Genomic DNA, 21,188 nt, shown 5'->3' with positions numbered 1-21,188 from the left:
ACACAAAGACACCAGCACATTTTTCTCAATTTAAAATTTCAACTTGAGAACAAAAAATATTTCCATCTTCTTTCTCAAGCCTTCAAAACAACTGCATCTCACACCAGGCTGGGATTTTTCCTCGGGGTACCTCGAGGGATTTGTTATCCCACGTCAGAGTTACAGCAGCAGCTCCTGGACATGCCAATGCCACGACACAGGCATGGCAGTGTGGGAAGAGCAAACCTGAGGCTTTGGTAGCTGCTTTGTTTCAGGTCAGACGAGCTTTCCTCAGAATCTGGCAATGGAAGCCTTTTTAAAAATGAGGTAGAGCAGTAGTTATTTTTCCCTGGGGCAGGAAGAAAGAGCTGTGCTTCCTGGCAAGAGTAAAACACTTCACAGAGCTTAGGGATGAAGGCAGTGGGATCTGCAGGCTCAGGAACCAGGCTGTAGCCAGAGAATACACCTTTTCTCTGCTAACCCTAATTCCTCACCAGGAAGACAGTTCAGACCTCAAAAACCAGAGCAGAAATCCCACTGGTGTCACACAAATTCTCCCTCTCATTTTTCAGAAATTCCAGCACACCAATTCCCCAAAGCCGTGCAGCACTGGGGAGTGAGGGTGATCTCCAAGCTCCCTATGCTGTCTGCTGACTCTTGCTGAGGTGTGATAGCCACATCTGGACCCACAACACCCCAAATCCAGGGGTGATCAGGCACATCTGGACCCACAGCACCCCAAATCCAGGGGTGATCAGCCACATCTGGATCCACAACATCCCAAATCCAGGGGTGATCAGGCACATCTGGACCCACAACATCCCAAATCCATGGACACTCTGCCAGATCTTGCCTTTAGGAGTGCTCCCTGCCATGGGCTTGGAGGTGCAAAGGGGGATCACTTGTTCCTTTAATAATGGAAAAATGCTTCTGGGAACAAAGGTAGGATCCCCCAGTGACCTCTAATGACACAGGACATGTCCCACCCTCACTCACAGCCTCTGGCTTTGGTATTTTCCCCAACAAACCCTTTTTGATGAGCACTGAAGCTGTCTTTTGTTCATGTTTAACATTAAGAAATTGTAAATTGTTTATCTGCACTCCATGAAATACTGCCTTTGAAACCACCCTACAAACTGGATAGGATCTTTTGTCAGACCTGCGAAAATGTGAAATTTCATAGAATCACAGAATGGCTTGAAGGGACCTCAAAACTCATCTTGTTTCACCCCCTGCCATGGGCAGGAACTTTCCACTATCCCAGGCTGCTCCAAGCCCTGTCCAGCCTGGCCTTGGGCACTGCCAGGGATCCAGGGGCAGCCACAGCTGCTCTGGGCACCCTGTGCCAGGGCCTGCCCACCCTCCCAGGGGAGAATTTCTTCCCAATGTCCCATCTAGCCCTGCCCTCTGGCAGTGGGGGGCCATTCCCCCTTGTCTCTTCCAACTGTCTGGAGCAGAAAAATGTAGAAAAAAATGAATTATCTAAATAAGTTCTATTTCTACTTACTATTGTTAAATTTATCTTCCTACATTATGAATTTCACTGAAAAATGATTACAGGATTATTTTTTTCCAGTTAATCAAAAAGGAAAACCTCAGTGAAATCAATACACAAGACATCAGACTGTGATGAATAGAATATTCTAAACTGGATTTATTGTTCCCAGACATTAATGTAATACATAAACACATTAAAAGAGGGGATATAGTAACAAGCAACCCAGTAACAGAAAAAAAGCAAGTCTTTGAAATTTTTGTTCTATACTTACACATGAAAATGTCCCCAAAAAGTTAAGTAGTTGTCAGTCAACATAGCAAGGATTTCAGATATTAAAAAAATAACCCCAAAAACTTGTCAATGAGTTTGTCATAACCAAAATGTTTCATTTGGGTTTTTTTGGTTTTGTTTTAAATTTGTTTTTAGGCTAAAAAAGAATAACCATTACCTCATGCAATACACAAAGGCTTTAAAATAAATCCATTAATGCAAATGAAAGCCTGACTCCTGAGGCTTTTTTTTAAATTAAATAAAAACACAAAAAAAAAAAAAAACCTCAAAGAGTTTCAGAAAATTAATTCCAACTAATTTTCTTAGCATTGAAGAAACAACCTATAACCTCCTTGCACTCCAGAAATTTATTGTTACCTCTTTCCTTACAGATGTGCTTGTAGTAGGTCTTAAAGTAGGTTTCTTTAGTAGAAACTCTTACCAGAGTTTCAAATGCAATTAAGTGCAAAAATGTTTTCGTAGTGTTTTCCAATGATTGAGGTAAGTAGTTTGAGGGGGGAAAAAAGACAAAAGAATGAGGGTAGCAGGATATCACCTGCACATACACCAGGTGGAAGAAAAGGCAAATCTGAAATACATGGAAAGGGAGATGGGAGAGGAGGACTGAGGAAAAAATAACAGCAATGATCAACAGCTGAACTTTAAACCAAAGCCCTTGAAATCCACTCAGCAGATCAGCAGTCACTGAAATAAAGGGTGTTTATGGGCATGGCTGGCGAGCTGGGCTCTGGGGGAGCTGGGATTGTGACAATAGTCCCGATTCCAGCTGACTGCCTGACAATGCTGGGAATGCCAGCACTGCTCCAACAGCTGCAGCACGTCCTGGCCAAGCCACACAGAGAGCAAAGATCATCACACCAGGAGCTCCTGATGCCAACAAGGGGGTCACGAGCACAGAGCTGCAGCTTCTACAGTCAACAACATAATATATGGCAAACAAGAGACTGATTTAGCAAAATGTGGTATAAAAAAGTATAAAAGTTGTTTTTAAAAACCTCCTTAAACCGTTGATATAATACGATGTATGTGGAAATGCCATGAACCACAGAAGGAGAAGCCTAAGCCTTAACATTCAGGAGAGCAGCAGAACCTCTCTGGCCACATCACCCTTTGTATAGCAAGAGGGAGTTTTTGGTTTCTATTGTTGTTTTTACCTTAAACATGAGTTTAATCCAAAAAACACATTCAAGTGTACATTTTCTGAGGCTTCAGAAGATGCCCTCCCCACCCTGTTTAAAAAGAAAAAGAATAAAGGTTAGATAGAAATGTCTAAATACAAGGAGCCCACCATCCAAGGGTGGCTATCCAGGAGTGGTCATCTTCCTCGATCTTGATGCTTTTTTGTTTTTATCTTTTTCTTTTTGTCCTCTGTTTTGGGTTTCAGGGCGCAGACACACGCAGACACTCCGGCAATGGCTTTGGGCAAGTCCGTCCCTTTGCACCACTTATTTTTCTCCTTATCATAGACCTGGACTGTTTTGGAGAAGACAGCCTCCTCCCAGCTGTAGCCTCCAAGGATGTAAATCTTGCCTTCCCACACTGCCACCCCTGACTCGCTGTTGGCTTGCAGCAGAGGGGCCACTCTGGTCCACTGGTTGCACTGGGGGCTGTAGGACTCCACGCTGAGGATGTCGAACCGAGCCATGGTCTCGATGTTGTCGTCGCTGCCGCCGATGGAGTAGATGTTGTCCTGCAGGGTGCACATGCTGTGCCAGCCCCTGGCAGTGATCATGGGCCTCTTCTCCTCCCACACGTCCGTGCGGTAGTCGTAGCACAGCAGGTTCTTTCTGTAGGGGCCGATCTGGTAATCGTGGCCCCCTGAAATGTACACGAATTCCTTGTAGACGGTGCCGGCGTGGCCGTAGGTAAACCTGGGGCAGGCAAACAGGAGCAGCCCTTATGGGTTTTATCAAGACACACGAGCATGCAGCAGGGACTGTGCTAAAGAAGCAAATAAACAGTAACTAAAGACAGAAGAATCCTTGATCTGGCGGTTACCCAGTAACTCCTCTCGTTCCTGGGGCCTCACCCTGCACTGCGGAGTGCACAGCCACTTTAAATCACCCTTTCCATAGCTGGTCACTACAGAGCACTAAGGCATGACAATCACTTTTTAATGCATCCTCTAGAGTGTGTCACACAACAGAAATAGCCCATCCTGCTCTACTGGCATGACCTTCACTCCCATATTTCTGCTCCAGTGCTTGGCTTGCATCAGTCTGAGAGGGACAGAGAGGGAAAAAATCCACATCTCAGTAAGGGTTTCTGTGACAGAAAGGGGAAATGATCATGACACCTCTCAGACTTACCAGTGGGATAAACCAAGAGAAACCAAGAGGAAAACTGCTGCTGCCTTGCCCTTGCACAGCTTCAGGATCAGTGGATACATTTCTTACCCACGGGCACTCTCTGCCTGGTTCACCTGCAGTCCCAACACAGGCAGTGTCCTTTTCCTGAGCCATCTGTCTGCTCTACCTCCACTGCCCTACAGCTGGGAACTTCTTTGGTCACCCCAGGACAAGGCAGCAGACCACAGCACATCACAGATCATGGTGAACTAAGAGAAAATGAGATGGTGGAAGCAGCACCATGCATGCTGCATCCACAGGGCAGAGAGAAACCCCCTTTGACCATCTATAATAAACCCACTACAAACCTAGATCTCCAGGCTGTTCTTAACTTCATGCTAGGCTCTTCCTGACCAAACCCCTTGGAGCTCTCAGAAGTGGACAGCCAAGGTGATGAACAGCATCAGCTGCTTTGAACACATCATTTCTATATGTCTTTTCCCCCTCTTTTGGGGGAGTTGGGGTGGCAAAAGATGCAGCACCAGCCACAGCAAATTGGTTCTCACAAGGACTCTGAACTGTTCAGTCCCCACAGGGCACAGAGCAATGTACTCATCAGGCTGCACTCAGCAGCCTCCACCACCTTCCTTTGTAGTCAGGCACTGGAGACCACGCAGCCTCCACGGCAGACAAAGCTCTGTTAGCATTGCTGAACCCTTTGAACCATGCCTGAACACGCTGGAGCTCTGTGTGGAGAGAACCTTGAGCTGTTTTTATTTCACTGGCTAATGGTTTCTCTGAGCCACACAAATGCTATCGGAACATCTTCCACGCACCTGAGCGCCAGCACTTGGTGTGCCAAGGGAGAAGATGGCCTAGGAAAGAAACCCCACATTTACCCTGAAAGCACAACACTTCTGAGATGAGCTATAAGGTGGTTATTATCCTAGATGCCTACTGAAACCTCTGATTCCTGTCTGAATCAGATATTTTAATAGATTCCTGCTACAAGAAGCAGAAAAATCCCTAACATGCTTGGGCTGACAGTTCTGAATGACCAGGACAGTCTGTTCAACTACAGGGGCTGGAGCACCAGCCCTGGAGATCTTGCAGAGATGACTTCACTGCTGTTCTGCTTCTTGGCCTCTCAGGGAAAAGACAGAATGAAAAAAGGAGAGAGCTTTGGTACAGTTATGGACTCTATCCAAAAAAGGCAGCTCAGAATTTCCAAAGCTCTCAGTGTGCCTCGTGATGGAAGCAGTTAATTCAAGCTCTGTGCTTCTGGTGGACATGATGTACCATGAGCACTTGAACCCCTGGCTTTCACCCTGCCAGAAATAGCAGGCAGGTGAAGTGCCCAGAGATGCTGCTCCTTGGTTAAGGTCTCTTCCAGACAAAACAGGGACTGTCCATCTCCAGTGGCTCCTGGGCTGCTTGTCAGAGCCTGTTTCTCTCTACATACACAGCAGTGGGTTTAAAATGCTCAGTCTGGGGATGGGATGGACAGCTTGAGCTCAGTTCATTTCAAACTGCAGCAGACTTGAAACCCACATGAAGCCAAGCTGCCTGGAGGCTGTGCTGTACCAGGGAGTTTGGAGGAGTCAGGAGGAGGACAATGTGAGGACAAGGAATGCACCCCAGAGCCCTGCACTGCAGATGGCAATCACACTGCTTTCACCATTCTGGGAAAAAATGACCCTAAGTTAATAAAAACCTGCATGGCCTTTGGAGAAGTAGGTTAAATATTCTCCTGCTCTGGAGCTCTGTACAGGTAAGCAAGCCATAGCCATTGTGTCAAGCACAGGCATGCAGCCCAGCACAGGCAGCTGCAGGGAAAGCACTGGGCTGGTTCCTTTGCCTCAGTCCATGGCTGTGTCCAGGGAACAGCAACATCTAAGAGAGTGCTTTGACAGAAACCATCAGATCTGAACAGCTAAGAGAGTGCTTTGACAGAAACCATCAGATCTGAAGCACCAAACTGACCATCAATTGTCCAGTACAGGACAATTACCCTCTGAAAGGCACCAGAGGTGTTGCACTTTGAAACTTTCACTTCTGAAAGCTCATCCAAAATAGCACGACCTTCCTAGGAACTGCATGAAATAGATGCATAAATTGAAACCAGTCAATGCAGATCCTTTCTACAAGCCCTGTGATTGAGAGAGGGGCATTTCTAAATAGGCAACAGAACAGGCACATCAATAGAGTGGGTCTAGACATCCTCCAACAGAGAGCATTGAGCATTTTGGCAGCATTATCTGCAAGAGTGGCCAGAAAAAAGCAGAGGCATTAAGAGAAAGGAGATTTGATTTTAACATCTGCTGGAGCCTGGCACCAATTCTGAATGCCTTAACCCAGATACAGTGCTGAAAAATTAGTTCCTGACCCAGTAACACCATTCAAATGCCAGAAAACCTACCATTTACTGCCCAAGACAGAAAAGCACATAACTCAGTAAAGCTTTGGGAATCCCCTACTCCAACCAAAGTCCAGGTGAGCTGTGGTTGCTCTGAATCTTGGTGTCCACCTGTCGTAGCCCTGAGAGATCATTCATGACCCAACTAGCAGAGCAGATACCATCACTCCCCAACCTGTTCCAGCACCGCTCCTCACACAGCAGCTCTCAGTTGTTCTGCCAAACTTTAACCTAGGGCCACTCAATTAATTTCACTGCTGTCTGCAGCAGACCTTTCCATGGTGTGCTGAGGATGAGAACACGCTGCCCCACCTCCTGCTCTGCCAACTCCTCAGCCACCACTGCTCCCTGCCGGGCTAGAAACTATGACAGAAACTGCTCCCAGGTTCTGGGAAAAGGGGCAAAAAATATAGGACCTCTCTGAAGACAGGGAAAGGTATCCCACAACCAAGGGCCCTAATTGTTACTGTTAGGCTGGACGTGAAATACACAGACGTGATCAACGTCTAAGAAGAAAAAAGGTTTTTATTCTGCATGTTCTCCAGCTTTTATAGTCTTAACAAAGTGTGATCATAAGTCATTAACTACATCACAATAACTTATTATATTCATTGGTGCAAAGCAATTAACGTTAATATAATTGGCAAAAGTTTTACAGAAATTTAATAAGGCACATATACACATCTACTTATGCACGTAGTCTAGCTAGCAAAAATTCTCATGTGTCTTTTGTAATCTGTTTCCATGCTGACAGCCTTGTCTTCCTTGCTATGAATACACTTGAAAATCATCAATTGTTATTTCTTCTAGTAACAGCTGAGAAGGATTTTTGCAGAGTTTGATGCGAAAATCCAAGCAAATAAGGGAGACAGAGAGTAATAATTACAATCACTAACAAAATTAACAATTTAGTCTTCAACAAGGTTTTGAGCCACTCAGTGATGCTTCAGCTCTTGAAAAAAACTATTCAGCTATCTCTATCTGTCATCTAGGTGTCATCATCACTACCCCACCTCCTGCTCTGCCAAGCTCCTCAGCCACCGCTGCTCCCTGCCGGGCTAGAAACTATGACAGAAACTGCTCCCAGGTTCTGGGAAAAGGGGCAAAAAATATAGGACTTCTCTGAAGAAAGGGAAAGGTATCCCACAACCAAGGACACTCATGAGCATCAGGCAAATTGAATTCCTTGTAGCAGGCTTGGACCAGGTCCACCCCTTAGACAACTTGGCTGAAGTCTTCCCTGCAAAGCGTCTGCCCCGAGAGGCTGTTTGCTTCTCCAGCAAGACAGCCCAAGTTCAGTCAAAACAGCTCAGCTCCTTCCAAGAGAGTGCTTAGGGAAAACAACGTGTTGTTTTGACCATATAGGGTGGGAAGGAGAGGGGGGTGAGAGGAGATAAAGAAGAGGCTGTGAAGCTCTTCCTTAGAGGAGCAAGACTGTGAACAGCAGCGTGGACACGGGGTTTGGTTCTGCATGTGTGCTCAAGGACACAACCACTGCCTTCCCCTGCAGATCTCCACACACGGGGTATGGAGGGGCCTGACAGCTGGCCTGCAAGCAAGGCTGAGTTCATAGAAGAAATAGCAATTGATGATTTTCGAGAGTATCCATAGCAAGGAAGACAAGACAAGACCATCAGCATGGAAACAGATTACAAAAGACACATGAGAATTTTTGTAAGCTAGACTACGTGCATAAGTAGATGTGTATACATGCCTTATTAAACTTCTGTAAAACTTTTACCAATTATATTAACACCAATTGCTTTGCACCAATGAATATAATAAGTTATTGTGATGTAGTTAATGACTTAAGATCACGCTTTGTTAAGAGTATATCAGCTGGAGAACATGCAGAATAAAAAGTTTTTTCTTCTTACACCCTAATCACGTGTGTGTATGTCACGTCCGACCCAACAGCAACAACGTGGCAAGCTCTGACCCTTGGGAAGCAACAAAACAAACCCATTTTCTGCATGTTCAGCAGAGAAGTTTTAACAAACAACCTCTGAGAGTCCCACCCCACACAGCTCCAGTCGAACACGAGCCCACACCCCAGAATGACCTCAACACGAGCCAGTCACTCCAGGGAACAGGATTCCAGGCAGTTGCTGGCCTGGGGCAGTCAGGAGTGGCACCAAAAAGCCTGCTGCTGGTGGTCATGCTCCCAGGAGGACCAAAACACCTGCACATGTTCTCTTCAGAGGGAAGAAGACAGAAAACCACAGGAAAAGAGGAGGTTTTGTTGGGATACAATGCCTGATCAGGCAGTCAGGAAGCAGAGGACTGGAGCTTCTGGTTTCCTCTACATGAGAAGTCTTGCTGCTGGAAGAGGGCTGGGGGAGATGTTGAGTGAAACAGGAACTTAAATCAGTTTGAGGAACAAAGAGGTCAGATGAGGAGAGTGTTGAAGGGAAGAGTGGAGCAGGCAGGAGGAACTGTAGCTGGAATGCTTTTAGTCTCGAATGGATCACAGAATCCTCTCTCATCCTTCCTCCACTGCCAGTAAATCACACACTCACAGGGATGGGGCAGCCACAGCTTCTCTGGGCAACCTGAGAAGGGTCTCACCATCTCAGAGGTAAGAATTTTTGTCTAATATCTGATCTAAGCCTGCCTTCTGCCCTTGGGAAGCCATTCCCCCTTGTCCTGGCACTCCAGGCCCTTGTAAAGTCTCTCTCCATCGTTCCTGTGGGCTCCCTTCAAGCACTGGAGTGCCACAGTTACATCACCCTGAAGCTTCTCTTCTCCAGGCCGAACAATCCCAGTTCTCTCAGCCTTTCCTCTCAGGAGAGCTGTTCCATCCCTCTGATCATCCTGGTGCCTCCTCTGGACTTGCTCCAACAGCTCCACCTGAAGTACCTCAAGGAGGGGCTGCCCAGAGCCTTTTCAGCAGCCCCAAATCTGCCAGGGCCACCCAGCTCAAGCACTGGATGTGTGTCAGAAAAGTTCCTGTTGCTCACCTCTGAGTCTGGCCTTTTGCAACCTGCATAAAGTTCTTTTTGCCTTATTCCTTCTGTGCAGAAACAATTCAAACTCAAACAATTCACTGCCCAGCACCAAATGGGAAAAAAGGGCTGAAAAGACAAACAACACAAAGGGGCCAAGAGTCCACTAAGATCTAACTAAAGAGACTTAAATGTGCAAAACAGCAGCTGCATGGGAAAGTGGGGAGGTGCCACCACACAGCTGAGCTGACACAAGGACAGAGCAACAGGAAGAGAGGACGCAGAATCATTTATTTGGGTGCAGGAATAATTCATCCTAAAAGGGGTCTGAACCCTAAGGGGGGACTTTTGCCTCGTCCAAGCAGATCAGCCAAGCAATCTAATAAAAAATTAACACCCACAAGTCAAAGTTCACGTTAAATGCTGCAGCTGCAGAATTCCCAAAGCCAGCACGCAGGCAGCAGTTGGAATATGCAGACAAACTGCTCCTTTTTAGAGAGTCTGGGTGGATTAAGCCAACTGTGTGAACTTCCCCAGGATCATTTATGAGTAAAAATATCCACACAGGATACACCTCACAGGTGACCCCAGTTAAGAGAAGGATTTAGGACCTGAAGAATCTCTCCTACACAGCTTCCTAGGTAGGGCTGTGGTGTTTAGCCCCAACTGCTGGATCTGCCTAAGTGAGCAGAAATAAAAAAGCATCCTGCTTGTGAAGAGCACTCGAGCCCAGCTGCCAGCCTGGATCAGCCTTGCATTGCAGCACCTGCCCAAAATAGAACTGGGCAACAGGCTCCTGTGCCTTCACTGGCTGCCTCTGGCTCTGCAGCTCAGGGACCAGGGAAGAGCCCTGAACTCTCAAAGCAAACTGCAGGAGCCTGCTCCGTGATGGCACCAGGAAAGCCAGCACTGCTGCTGAGCTTTCAGACACCATGGAAACACCACCCATACAGTCTGTGATTCCCACAAATGTGGAACATCACCAAATCTGATCACAGCAAATGAAATGCTGTCCTGCTGTCCTTACAAAGCCACTGCTCTGACGTTGATTCAAGACACAGTCTGCTACAAGAAGAGCTGCAGGGCTTAAACCTCTCACAAGAAAACAGCCAAGTTTTAACTCAGACAGAGAGAGAGAGAGCTCACATTTGCCAGGGTTCTGTATTTCCAATACAGATAAATATGTTTAGCTGTGACAGCCAGCCTGAGCAGCCCAACACAGAGAAACACCCTACAAGGAAAATCATCACACCAAGGTGACAAAGTAAGGCCAAAGAAATGACAAACCCCTTTGGCCAAGATGTGAAAAGTGCTTCTGAAAATATTCAACTCCAAGTGGCCTCAGGAAAAGCTTTGTAAGAATTGTGGAATGAAATCAGAGCTCTCCCTCCCATCCTCCAGATGCACCTTGAGATGGAAATTAAAACCCTGCTGACCTGAGGCACTGCCTGCTCAGCTCCCAGCTGCTGCTGTGGTTGGTATGGCTGATGCCACATTGGTTTTACATTCCCCTCCCTCCCTTTCAGGGCTCCCTTCATCAGCTAAAGCCACACGAGCTCCCTTTACTGCCACCCTGCAAACACAGGGGACCTTCCAGACAGCTCAGTTACCTGGGCAGTCCTGCTATGTAGGTCCAGGAGTCCTTCTGAGGGCTGTAGGTCTCAACTGAGGACAGGGCCCCGTTTTCATTCCTGCCACCAACAGCCACCAGCATGTCAGTGATGGCTCCCAGGTAGAAATCCACTCGTCGCTGTCTCATGGAGGCAACCTGGCAAAGAAAAATGACCTGCTGGCATCTTCCAGTGTCTGGCAAGCAAGGGACTTAAGGGCTATTCATGCCTGAAGATGGGGAAGTTGCTCCTTCCCCTTTATGTGGTAAGGAGAAATTCTGGTTTTGACTATTATATTCATATAGCACTTCTGTTTTTCTGCAGTAGCACCCATTTCAAACAAGGGGAAACAAGGAAACATCTAAGAGACAGGTTGCTCTATAAACATTTGTGTTTATAGGAACTCCTTCCCAAACTCTGCAAGAATCACTGCAGACCACAAGTGCACCATCCAGGATGGCTGATCCGTGGAGGAATCATGACTGGCTCATATGGAAACCACAACTGGTCTATACAGAAACCATGACCAGTCCATATGGGAACAAGGAGTGCCTGATCCAGTAACCCACACAGGTGAAGGGGTTTGTGGCAGCACTGGGAGCAGAGAGCTCGTTCTAAGGGACATTTAGCACAGAGACACTTGACAATTGTCAGAGACATTTCCTTTTTACATCACACCCATTTCTGATTTATATGTACTACTGCTTGAGGAAGATGAGCCAAGCAATCACCTCTAAGTCCATTCCAGAATTATTCCCAGAAGTAATCTAAAGAATTGTGGGTGGATGCTGAATTTCTCAGATGAGATGCCCAAATCCCAAATGAAGCTGAATATCTGCCCCAAACTCTTTTGCTCTTTGTGTAATTTAAGCATTCTCACAAAGGACTCAAGCAGCTGCTTCAACCTATCCAACTTGACTTTTCATTTGGAAGTGCTGCCATGTTGGCTATTCCAACAAGCCCTGCCCTTCCACCAGCAAAGGAGAAAACACTCTACACATCAAGGACTTTGAACAGAGAAATAATACAGCTCAAGCCTCACCTTTATCCACTGGTTACAGCGGGGGTCATACCTATATAGGAGATTTGACGCCGCATCCCCTCCATTGTCCCGGGAAAAGCTGCCCCCGGCTATGAAGATGAATCCTCCCAAAACGGCCACGCAGTGGTGACTCCGCCGGGCCGGCAGGGGCGTCTCTGCCACCCACTGTCCCTTCCTGGTGTCCAGGAAGCAGGTGTCATCGCAGAGCTCCAGGCAGCGCTCCGACACCTCCCCGCCCACGAAGAGCAGGCGCTCCTCGCAGGTGCGCAGCGCCGTGCGCTTGGTCTGCAGCACGGGCTGCGCCGCCACGCTGTTGTGGTAGCTCACGGCCTCCTCGATGAAACCCTCGCAGTTGGCTTCCTTGGGCAGCAGCGAGCACACGGCGGGCTTCACCCGGTGCAGCAGGTCGCTCTTGGGGATCAGGGGGAAGTGGATGTTGTCCAGCACTTGGTAAGCCTCGTTCTCCCGCTCCGGGTACTGCGTCAGCCACTGCAGGGCCGCCTGCAGCAGGTCGTGCTCGCACTCCTGCTGCACGTCGCTGCTGTCCAGGTACTGGCACAGCTTCTGCAAGGAGATGTTCTGCAGGAAGTCCGGCGTGAAGGACAGCGTGCCGAAGTTCTGCAGGATGAAGGAGTCGATGTAGGAGTCAAGGCGCTTCAGGTTGTAGATGGAGGCCAGCTCCTGCAGGTACAGGTAGTTCTCCTCGCTGACCTCGTTCTCCAGGTACTCGCAGCAGAAGTCCACCACCTTCCAGATCTGCAGCAGGTGAGCTGTCTCCAGCACGTAGTCGATGTTCCCTCCGTCCAGAGACAGCTCACTGCCGTACAGGAAATCCACCACGGCCTTGAGGCCGATGTAGGAGGCTCCAAAGAGCTCCACCTCCTTCTGGTGGGCCTCCCTCATGCCGATGGTGAACATGGAGTTGAAGTAGTCGCTGCACACAGCCAGGAGGTTCCTGTGGGCCGGGACTCTCTGCTCGTCCACCACCAGCACGATGTCACAGAAGAGGCCTCGGTGCCTCTGCTCGTTCAGGCTCTGCAGAACCAGACTGGAGTGGTCATCCCACCTGTACACCTGGAAAACACAAACAGCATCAGGCAGGTGGCACCTCCACCACGATCAGTTCCAGAGTGGAACGTGTTTTCCCACTAAGTGCAGTCACACGTGAGTCAGAGACAGCTTTTTTGTGTTGCCCGTTCACATTAATAATAAATTCTGACATGAAGTAGTTGGCAAGTGACACAGTACGAGCCTGAGCTCCTCACCTTCACTTTGAAAGGCCTATGGAGACTTTTACTGCTTCCTACTCCCCTTGCTTTATAAAATTTACTCTTCCTTCCCCCCACAATGCTGCATTGAAACCTCCTCCCTGATGAGTTATACAGGCACAATTTTCTGAAACTCTTCCACCCATTGTCTCGGAGACATCTTGCTGACATTTCCTTTCTTCCTTGTCCCCCAAATGACTCCTTGCAGAGTTCTCCCAGCTAAGCTGCTCACAGAGCATTCAGAGTGGGAAGCACACACACAGAAGTACTCTGAATTTTCATTCAGCCCATGTATTGTTTGGGTTACTGCTTGCTTGACAGCTACCCCCTCTTAAATCTTTCCAGAACTCTGCATTTCTAAGCCTGTTAGGGTAAAATCCCTCTCTTTCTTCCCACATTATTCCAGGCACACACACTGCACTCAGAAGGAATAGCTGTTTATTTATGTGCAAAGCCACACATGTGGAGAGCTGATTCCCACAAGGCTTCTCCTCGCTTCCAGAAGCTGAGGTAGGTTTTGTTTAAATGAATAGGAGCAGATATTTTTCTTTTAAAGGAAAGGGAAAATGCCCTCAGGACACGTCCATTAAGTGCCCTTCTGGGATCCCTCTGCTCCTCACATTCTAACCACCAGCTCTGGACGTGTCACTGAGCTTTTAAGGCCACCAGCATTTGCTTTTTTCCCCACAGACTCACATCACCAGCCTTAGGATGAACCAATTGGTGGAAACATTTCTGATGGAAACATTTTGTTACCCCTCAAATGTCCTGCAGAACATGAACTGAACACAGCTGGTCAGTCCAGAATGCCAAGAGAAGTTTTAGGACCACCCTCTGGAGGAATTAAATGTCTGATGGCACAGTCAGGTACCTTGTGAGGCCTCTAAATAAAAGCCAGGTTAAGGTAAATGCAAATACCAAATACTTTAATTACCAAATCCAAACCAGGCAGAGCCTGTAAGAACTTGTAAGAGCAGTGAACAGGGGTGGAACGGGAGCACATCCCTGTGTCCTACCTAAGGCAGCTCTGAGCAGTCCTGGCTGTCTGAATCTTGCCCAGTCCTAAACCCCCAGGCTGCATTGCAGAGGTGACACCTGAAAAGGTCACACGGGTGACCTGAGCCTCCTGGCCACTCCCCCTTCCCTTCCCCACCAAGCTGCTGTTTCTCCTAGGAATCCTAATCCCTGTGGCTCTCCTGGCTGCCCAGGCAGAGAGCACACAGCCACAGCAGTCTGGAAAAGCCTTTGCTGGGTTGGTTAAACCGTGGTGGGATCCTCTCCACCCACCTTGATTCTTAGAGCCAAGAGGGCTTCTTGAGACCCAAATTAGCAACCAAACGTGCTGCTCTTACTGTGGCATCCCAGCAGATTCTCTTTATTTCCTTATGCTCTCTTCTAAACAATGGAGCCCAAGCTGCCAAAAATCCTGCTGCTGCAATGGCTCGGAACACTCAAGTGTGCAGAGTTAAACCAGTCCAAGGGAAGAGGCTTCAATAATTAAAAGCTTTCTGCATCAAAACTCTTTAATTTGCCTTATACTCCTGAACACACCTCTGAATTTAAAAAGGGATCTATGGCATAGACAACAAAGTGGCTTCCACTGAGCAATAAAACTGCCAGAGATCTGTAACAGAAAAAAAAAATGAAAAATGGTGTTTAAGGACTATAAAGCATTTTCCTGAGGCTGGGAAAAGCTGATATTGTACAGAAGCCTCAGCAGAAACCAGGGGGTAGAGAGGAGGGGAGAAGAATAAATATAGCAAAGGCTAAACCACACTTTTGTGGCAGCTGTAATCAGGGGGAGTTGATGGTGGCAGATGAGCAGACAAGAAATAACAAGTTGCAGCACCCTCTCCCAAATCGGACTGACAGGGGATAGGATTGATCCAAACCCTTGGGTTGAACCAAACCCATCCTCCCCCTCATCCCTGGGAGCTGGCTGATCATTTCTCTCTAATATTCCCTAATTCCACCATCATGCATAACGAGATTACAGCAGAATATCAGATTTGCCAGAGATCCCTCTCTGCTGAGCTGGATGTTGAGGCAGCGGCGTAATCCTGCCCTCAGATCCGCCTGGCAACTCGCTCTCCTGGAATCCCTGTTGCCATGTGGGACTGCTGCTGCTCCAGGAACCAGGCATGAGCCCACTCCTCGCTGCACTGGAGGCACTCCCAGCACAGCAGCTCAGAATTTCAGCCACTTGGTGAGTTCATTTGTCCAGGGAGCAAGAAATGGAGCTGAGAGCTGCACATTTCAGAACCAAGACTAATTTCATACTGAACTTGAACATCTTCCTCAAGCTATTTATATTCTGGAGAGCAGCCTTACATTATCCAGTGATTCTAAGTTTAACAGATAGTGACAGCTGCTGTCTAAGCAAGCAAATAAAACAATGCTGTCAAGTTAATTAATTTTTAATGTGATGAATTATCATTACATTCAGACTAAACCATTTAAGTGGCAGACAGGATCAGGGAAAGATTATACTGGTATGGATGCATTTAAAAATTAGTCCTATTTATCTTTCATCAATTGTGTTAGAGCAGAATTTCAGCTTCTCTTGGATTCAAAGATCTAATTCTCTCAGACTGTTAATGCAGCACTGCTGCTCATCAATGGTGCAAAAGAAAATTAGATCTGGCTCATTCAGCTTTGGTAAGGAGGCACTGAAAAGTTTCTCTTTTCCAGCTTTTTTTTTTCTGGTATTACAAGGTACCTGTTCTGCAGTTCCTGTAACTACAGCACAAAAGCAGCTTGCACTGGCATGAAACAAAGTGAACATAATAATTACAGCTGTTATTAACATTTTATAAGTCATCCTGAGGACCTGCATAGAGAGCTGCCTGAGATGGATTTCCGTGAATTCACAAATAAAAACAATGTATTTGTGCAGACAGAGCTTTGATACAAAGAAAATGAACCCTGCAAACTTCAGAAAGCAACCCAGGCTCTGTGAGTACACCGGCACAGTTTGCAGGATCGAGGCTCCCATCTTGTACAAAACCAAGACTGAATCTAAAGAGCAATCCAAGCTTTGCTTTTGTAACGAGCTTGGATTTTACGAGATGGATCAGTTTAAAAAACAAACACACCACATTTCATAACTGAATTTTTAGTATAGAGAAACTACTGTGCTGCAATGATGTGGGTTTCTAAGTTATGAGTCATGATGAGCAGATGCCCATTTGCTGCTGCTTTTCCTTTTTTTCCCCTTAATCACTAGGCAGCAACTTCTACCAAAAATACTTGAGCAGGTAAACCACCATTTCCACCCCTCTTTTTAAAAGCTCTGAATTCTCACATTCCCCCCAACCAGCCCGCCCAAAGGAGACCCTCTACCCCCAGCGGGATTTTTCTGGTAGGTGACACAAATCGTACGAACCTTCGAGGATTCACTTATCTTGTGCGGGCGGCAGATCCTGCTCTGCCGGGTTCCCTCCATGACCGCCCGATCCGCAGCACTTCTGCAACAAAGGCACAGGGAGAGGTTCAGCAGCTCGCCAGCCCCTCCTGAGCGCTCACACGCATCTCCAGCCGAGCAGGGAATGCAATTCCTGGCCCGGCACGTGCTGGAAACGCCCGGCTTAAAAAATATTCATTTTCCCTCCTCGCTGCTGTTCCCCGCCGTTGTCAAAGGTCGGTTGTGTCAACAAGTTGGGCACAGCCCAGCCCAGCACCGGGCTCAGCGCTGGCTGCCGGGGGAGCGCCGAGCGCTGCCCGGGGCCGGCCGGAGCCCCCCGGCCGCGGTGACCGACCGGCCCCGGCCCCGCTCCGGCCGCTACATCGGCCGAGGGGACAAAATCCGGGCGGAAAACAGCCGGGAAAACAAAGCGGTGACAAATTCCTGGAGGCTGCAGCCGCCCCTCGCCCCGCGGCCGGGGCAGGAAACGCCGGCGGGGCGGGACCGAGCGGGGCGGGACCGGAGCGGGGCCGGGAGCGGCGGGGGAGGCGCCGGGCGGGGCGGGCCGGGGCGGGGATCCCTGCGGGAGAGACCGAGAGCCGGGCCGGGATGCTCGGACACATCCGGGAGATGCGGGCTGTTCCCGGCCCCGGGATGCTCGGACACATCCCGGGAGATGGGAGCTGTTCCCGGCCCCGGGATGCTCGGACACATCCAGGAGATCAGGGCTGTTCCCTGCCCCGGGATGCTCGGACACATCCCGGGAGATGGGAGCTGTTCCCTGCCCCGGGATGCTCGGACACATCCGAGAGGTGGGAGCTGTTCCCTGCCCCGGGATGCTCGGACACATCCCGGGAGATGGGAGCTGTTCCCTGCCCCGGGATGCTCGGACACATCCAGGAGATCAGGGCTGTTCCCTGCCCCGGGATGCTCGGACACATCCAGGAGATCAGGGCTGTTCCCTGCCCCGGGATGCTCGGACACATCCGAGAGGTGGGAGCTGTTCCCTGCCCCGGGATGCTCGGACACATCCAGGAGATGGGAGCTGTTCCCTGCCCCGGGATGCTCGGACACATCCCGGGAGCTCGGGGCTGTTCCTGCCGGGATGGCACTGGCAGGACCTGAGGCAAGGCAGACATGGGGTAGCCGTGCCAGGGGCACTGGCTGCAGGGAAAGCAGGGGGTTTTTGTGTTTCGTTTGTACAGCGGTGATAAACTGTGCAGTGACTGCGGGAGGTGCAGCCCGAAACCCCACCATCATCTCTTGCTTACCTGGCATGACGCTACCTGACCTCAGAAATTCACCTCCCCAGTGGGGCTTTCCCTGCTTCTGAGGGACTTTCCTCATTCATTAAGGCCCAGGAGGATTAAAATTAAGATCCTCCTCCTGGCGAGCAGCAGGGTGAAGGTTCCCTGCCTCGGGGGGAACTCAGAAGCAAAGACACTACACCGACCACCAGGCCCGGTTTCAGGGCAGTGGTCCAAGGGGAAAAGCCCTTTGCTCACCCAGCCCCCTGGGTACCCTCCAGAGGTGATCACGGGGACAGCAGAAGGCTGGGTGTGTGTCCAGGCCCCATCTGCCCTCAGGACAGCCCAGCCTGGACACGTGTCCTGGGTGGTGACAGGGCTGCGTGGCTGGCAGAGGTTGATGTGTGACACCAGGGGAGTGTGCCACGGCTGCCTGGTGCCAGCACCTCCCCCTGCCCCAGCCTCTGCCACCCCGCAGTGCTGGGGCAGCAGCACCCAGCCAGCTCCAAGGACACCCCAGGAAACCAGAGGGGATGATGGGCCTGTACTCATCTATTGATTACTGAGTCTGGAGATGAAAGTGGTTTTTGCCAGCTTTGGCGTCTCCTTATGTGACCATGAGGACCTGGGTAAAGACCCTCGACTGTCTGAGTGAAATCCCACTCTGCTGCCAGCCCCAGTGTGGGCTGTGACCTGAAAACTGACAATCCCAACACTGTGACCTGAAAACTGACAACCCCAATGCCAACTGTGACCTGTAAATTGACAACCCCAATACTGTGACCTAAAAATTGACAATCCCAATGCTGAATCTGACCTGTAAATTGACAACCCCAATGCTTTGACCTGAAAATTCAGGGCAGCCTCTTCCTGAAGGAGAGCATTGTTCTATCCATTCCTTTCTCTGTTCTCTCCATTCCTTTCTCTGTTTCTGCACAGAAAAGACAGGGATGGAGAAGCAGGATTGGGAACAGGGATATAGAAAGATTGAGGAAGAAGCAAAAAGTGGGGGAGATGGCAAAGAGACACAGAGATAGCAAAGGCACTTGCAGGGGTGTATTTTAAGATAAAGATAGTGCTCTTGGGAGCCCATGGCTGTGCAGAGCCATCCTGTTTGCTCAGCTCCCTCCAAATATTCTGAGACCCTTCCTGAACCTCATGGTACATTCTAGACAGCTGAAGGTCACTCCAGACTCCCAGGACTCCATGCCTGCTGGAGATGTTTTTTTGAGGAGGTCCAAAAGTCCTCACTTTCTCTTGTGCTTCCTCTCCAAGGACTCCGGTGACATGGACAGTATTTCTGGTATTTCTGCCAGGCCAGTGACATCTTCCTCAGAGGATGAAAAGCCCCATGTTCTGGAGGTCTCAGAATTGCCATATGAAAAGCAAATCAGAGCTCACTAAAGTCAAAAAAGTAGGTAATTTCCTCACTCCAGTTACAGCCTGATGAAACTGAGCACAATACTTATCCCTCCATGCATTAAAAAAAAAAAAAAATATATATATATATATCCATGAGAAAGTGAGAAAAGGAAGAGAAGCAAAGAGAAGAGGTTTGGTCCCACAAGGAAGATGTGCATTTCTGATGTTTGGATCTGGCACTGAAAAGTGTGAGGCATGAAGTCCCTAATTAAGAGAGTTAATTCTTCAGCCACTGGGTCACAGAAACCTGCACAAGGATGAGGTTGTCTCCTCCTAAGGGGATGACATTGGAGTCACCCACCTCTAGGTGGAAACATCAGGAGCTGAGGGTCAGGGATTGAAGGGACAAGGACAAGGACAAGCAGCTGTGTTACAGGTATGAACAGCAGCAAGTGCCAATGGATGATAAACACAGACTACAAAAAATACATTTATGAGCAGATAATGCTCAGCATAAAGGCTTTAGAAAAAAATGAAAGTGTTCCTAAAAGCAAAGAAAATCAATATAAATCCAGAAGTATTAATGTGTGATTACATTATCATCCAGAGCCTGCAGCCTGCAGATACCGAGTGTGATTCACCCGGTGTCCTCCACTTGTACTGACTTCAGAAACATTTCCCTGTTCCCTATGACCTCATCGAGCCAGAGATGCACTGCAGCAGTGCCCCGGGAGCCTCACGTCATCCAGGGCCGGGCCTGCAGCTGGAAGGAGCTGCGGGCACCACTGGGCTTGGTGGCACTGAAGGGTCCCTGGCACTCAGGGCTCGCTCTGGAGCTCTTGTCCCTCATGTCTGACAGCCCTCAGTGACAGCGTGGTAATGAGGCTCCTGCCGCTCACAGGGACAACACTGATGCGAAACAAGCAATGGTCACCCCCTGCAAACTTTAAAAGAAACAAAATGTGATACTTTTTATCAAGGAATGCGGTTTTTTTATTAAATGGCAAATCCAGCCGCCTGGGATTTGGGTAGAAACCCACTGAAATGCCGAAGGACTGGTCAGTAAAACTCCAGTCCTTGGGCACGACATCACCTGCTGCTGATTATTCCCACGGCTTCTGCAAAGCAGAGAGCTGTCTCTGTTTCAGTGGGGCTGAAGCTCGGCCTCACAGGCAGCCTCAGCCTCTCGCCCGCATCTCCCGGAGCGCAGGGACTCGCAGGGATGCGGGATCGCTCCTGGGCAGCGCCGGCAGCCCGGCAGGGGGAGATCGCTGCATTGGAACGGGGCGAGCCGCTCGCACACAGACACTGATACACAGACAGACACACGGACACACACACGGACAGACACACGGACACACACACAGCCGCCCGCACACACCTGGCCCAGCAGCGGCTGTCACCACCCAAAGTAACCCCAGAGCCGCCGTTCGAGGCCGGGACCGCCCTGAGCGCTGGGGCCGGGATGCGGGTGATGCTCAGCCCCCGCCGCTCCGCACAGCCCCGAGCCCCATCCCCGGCCCGAGTCCTCGGCCCCAGCCCCATCCCCGGCCCGAGCCCCCATCCCCGGCCCGAGCCCCCATCCCCGCTCACCTGCTCCGCTCCGCGCTACCTCCCGTGCGCCCGGCCCGGCCCCCGGGCCCGCCGCGCCGCCGCCGGCCGCTCCATCCCGGGCTCTGCCTCCTTCCTCCTCCCGGCCCTCAGCGGCCGCCACAGCATCGGGGAGCTGCCAGCACGGCGGCGGCCGGGAAAAGCATCCCCGCGGCGGGTCCGCGCCGCGCCGGGCCGGGCCGAGCCCCGCGGCCCCCGCGCCCCCGTGCCCGGGCTATTGCATCACCG

General features: G+C 49.7%; 1 protein-coding gene across 3 annotated transcripts; it reads right to left on the bottom strand.

Moving 5' to 3' along the window:
• Positions 1 to 1,609: 1,609 nt before the first annotated feature.
• On the bottom strand, positions 1,610 to 21,124 carry KLHL36 (kelch like family member 36). 3 transcript variants are annotated; one of them, XM_059857441.1, is made up of 5 exons: positions 20,943 to 21,124; positions 16,723 to 16,804; positions 12,070 to 13,143; positions 11,028 to 11,185; positions 1,610 to 3,639 (listed from the first exon to the last, which is right to left on the bottom strand). In XM_059857441.1, exons 2-5 carry the CDS (start codon positions 16,780 to 16,782, stop codon positions 3,084 to 3,086), a joined length of 1,848 nt encoding a protein of 615 aa, XP_059713424.1. In that variant the 5' UTR covers positions 16,783 to 16,804; positions 20,943 to 21,124; the 3' UTR covers positions 1,610 to 3,083. The 3 variants fall into 3 exon arrangements, with proteins under 3 accessions (XP_059713424.1, XP_059713423.1, XP_059713425.1); XM_059857440.1 differs by lacking the exon at positions 20,943 to 21,124 and having other exon boundaries at positions 16,723 to 17,238; XM_059857442.1 differs by lacking the exon at positions 20,943 to 21,124 and having other exon boundaries at positions 3,082 to 3,709; positions 16,723 to 17,241.
• Positions 21,125 to 21,188: the final 64 nt, after the last annotated feature.

The sequence above is a fragment of the Haemorhous mexicanus genome, chromosome 12 (genome assembly GCF_027477595.1).
Source record: "Haemorhous mexicanus isolate bHaeMex1 chromosome 12, bHaeMex1.pri, whole genome shotgun sequence".
In the NCBI taxonomy this organism is placed as follows: Eukaryota; Metazoa; Chordata; class Aves; order Passeriformes; family Fringillidae; genus Haemorhous; species Haemorhous mexicanus.
This window is presented reverse-complemented; position numbering and strand designations above follow the sequence as displayed.

Coding starts and splice junctions, on each gene's coding strand:
- KLHL36 (XM_059857441.1), bottom strand. CDS start 16,782: ATGGAGGGAACCCGGCAGAGCAGGATCTGCCGCCCGCACAAGATAAGT. Junction 13,144..16,722: donor AGATAAGTGAATCCTCGAAG/GTTCGTACGATT, acceptor TGTGTTTTCCAG/GTGTACAGGTGGGATGACCA. Junction 3,640..11,027: donor TACATAGCAGGACTGCCCAG/GTAACTGAGCTG, acceptor TGCCTGCCCCAG/GTTTACCTACGGCCACGCCG.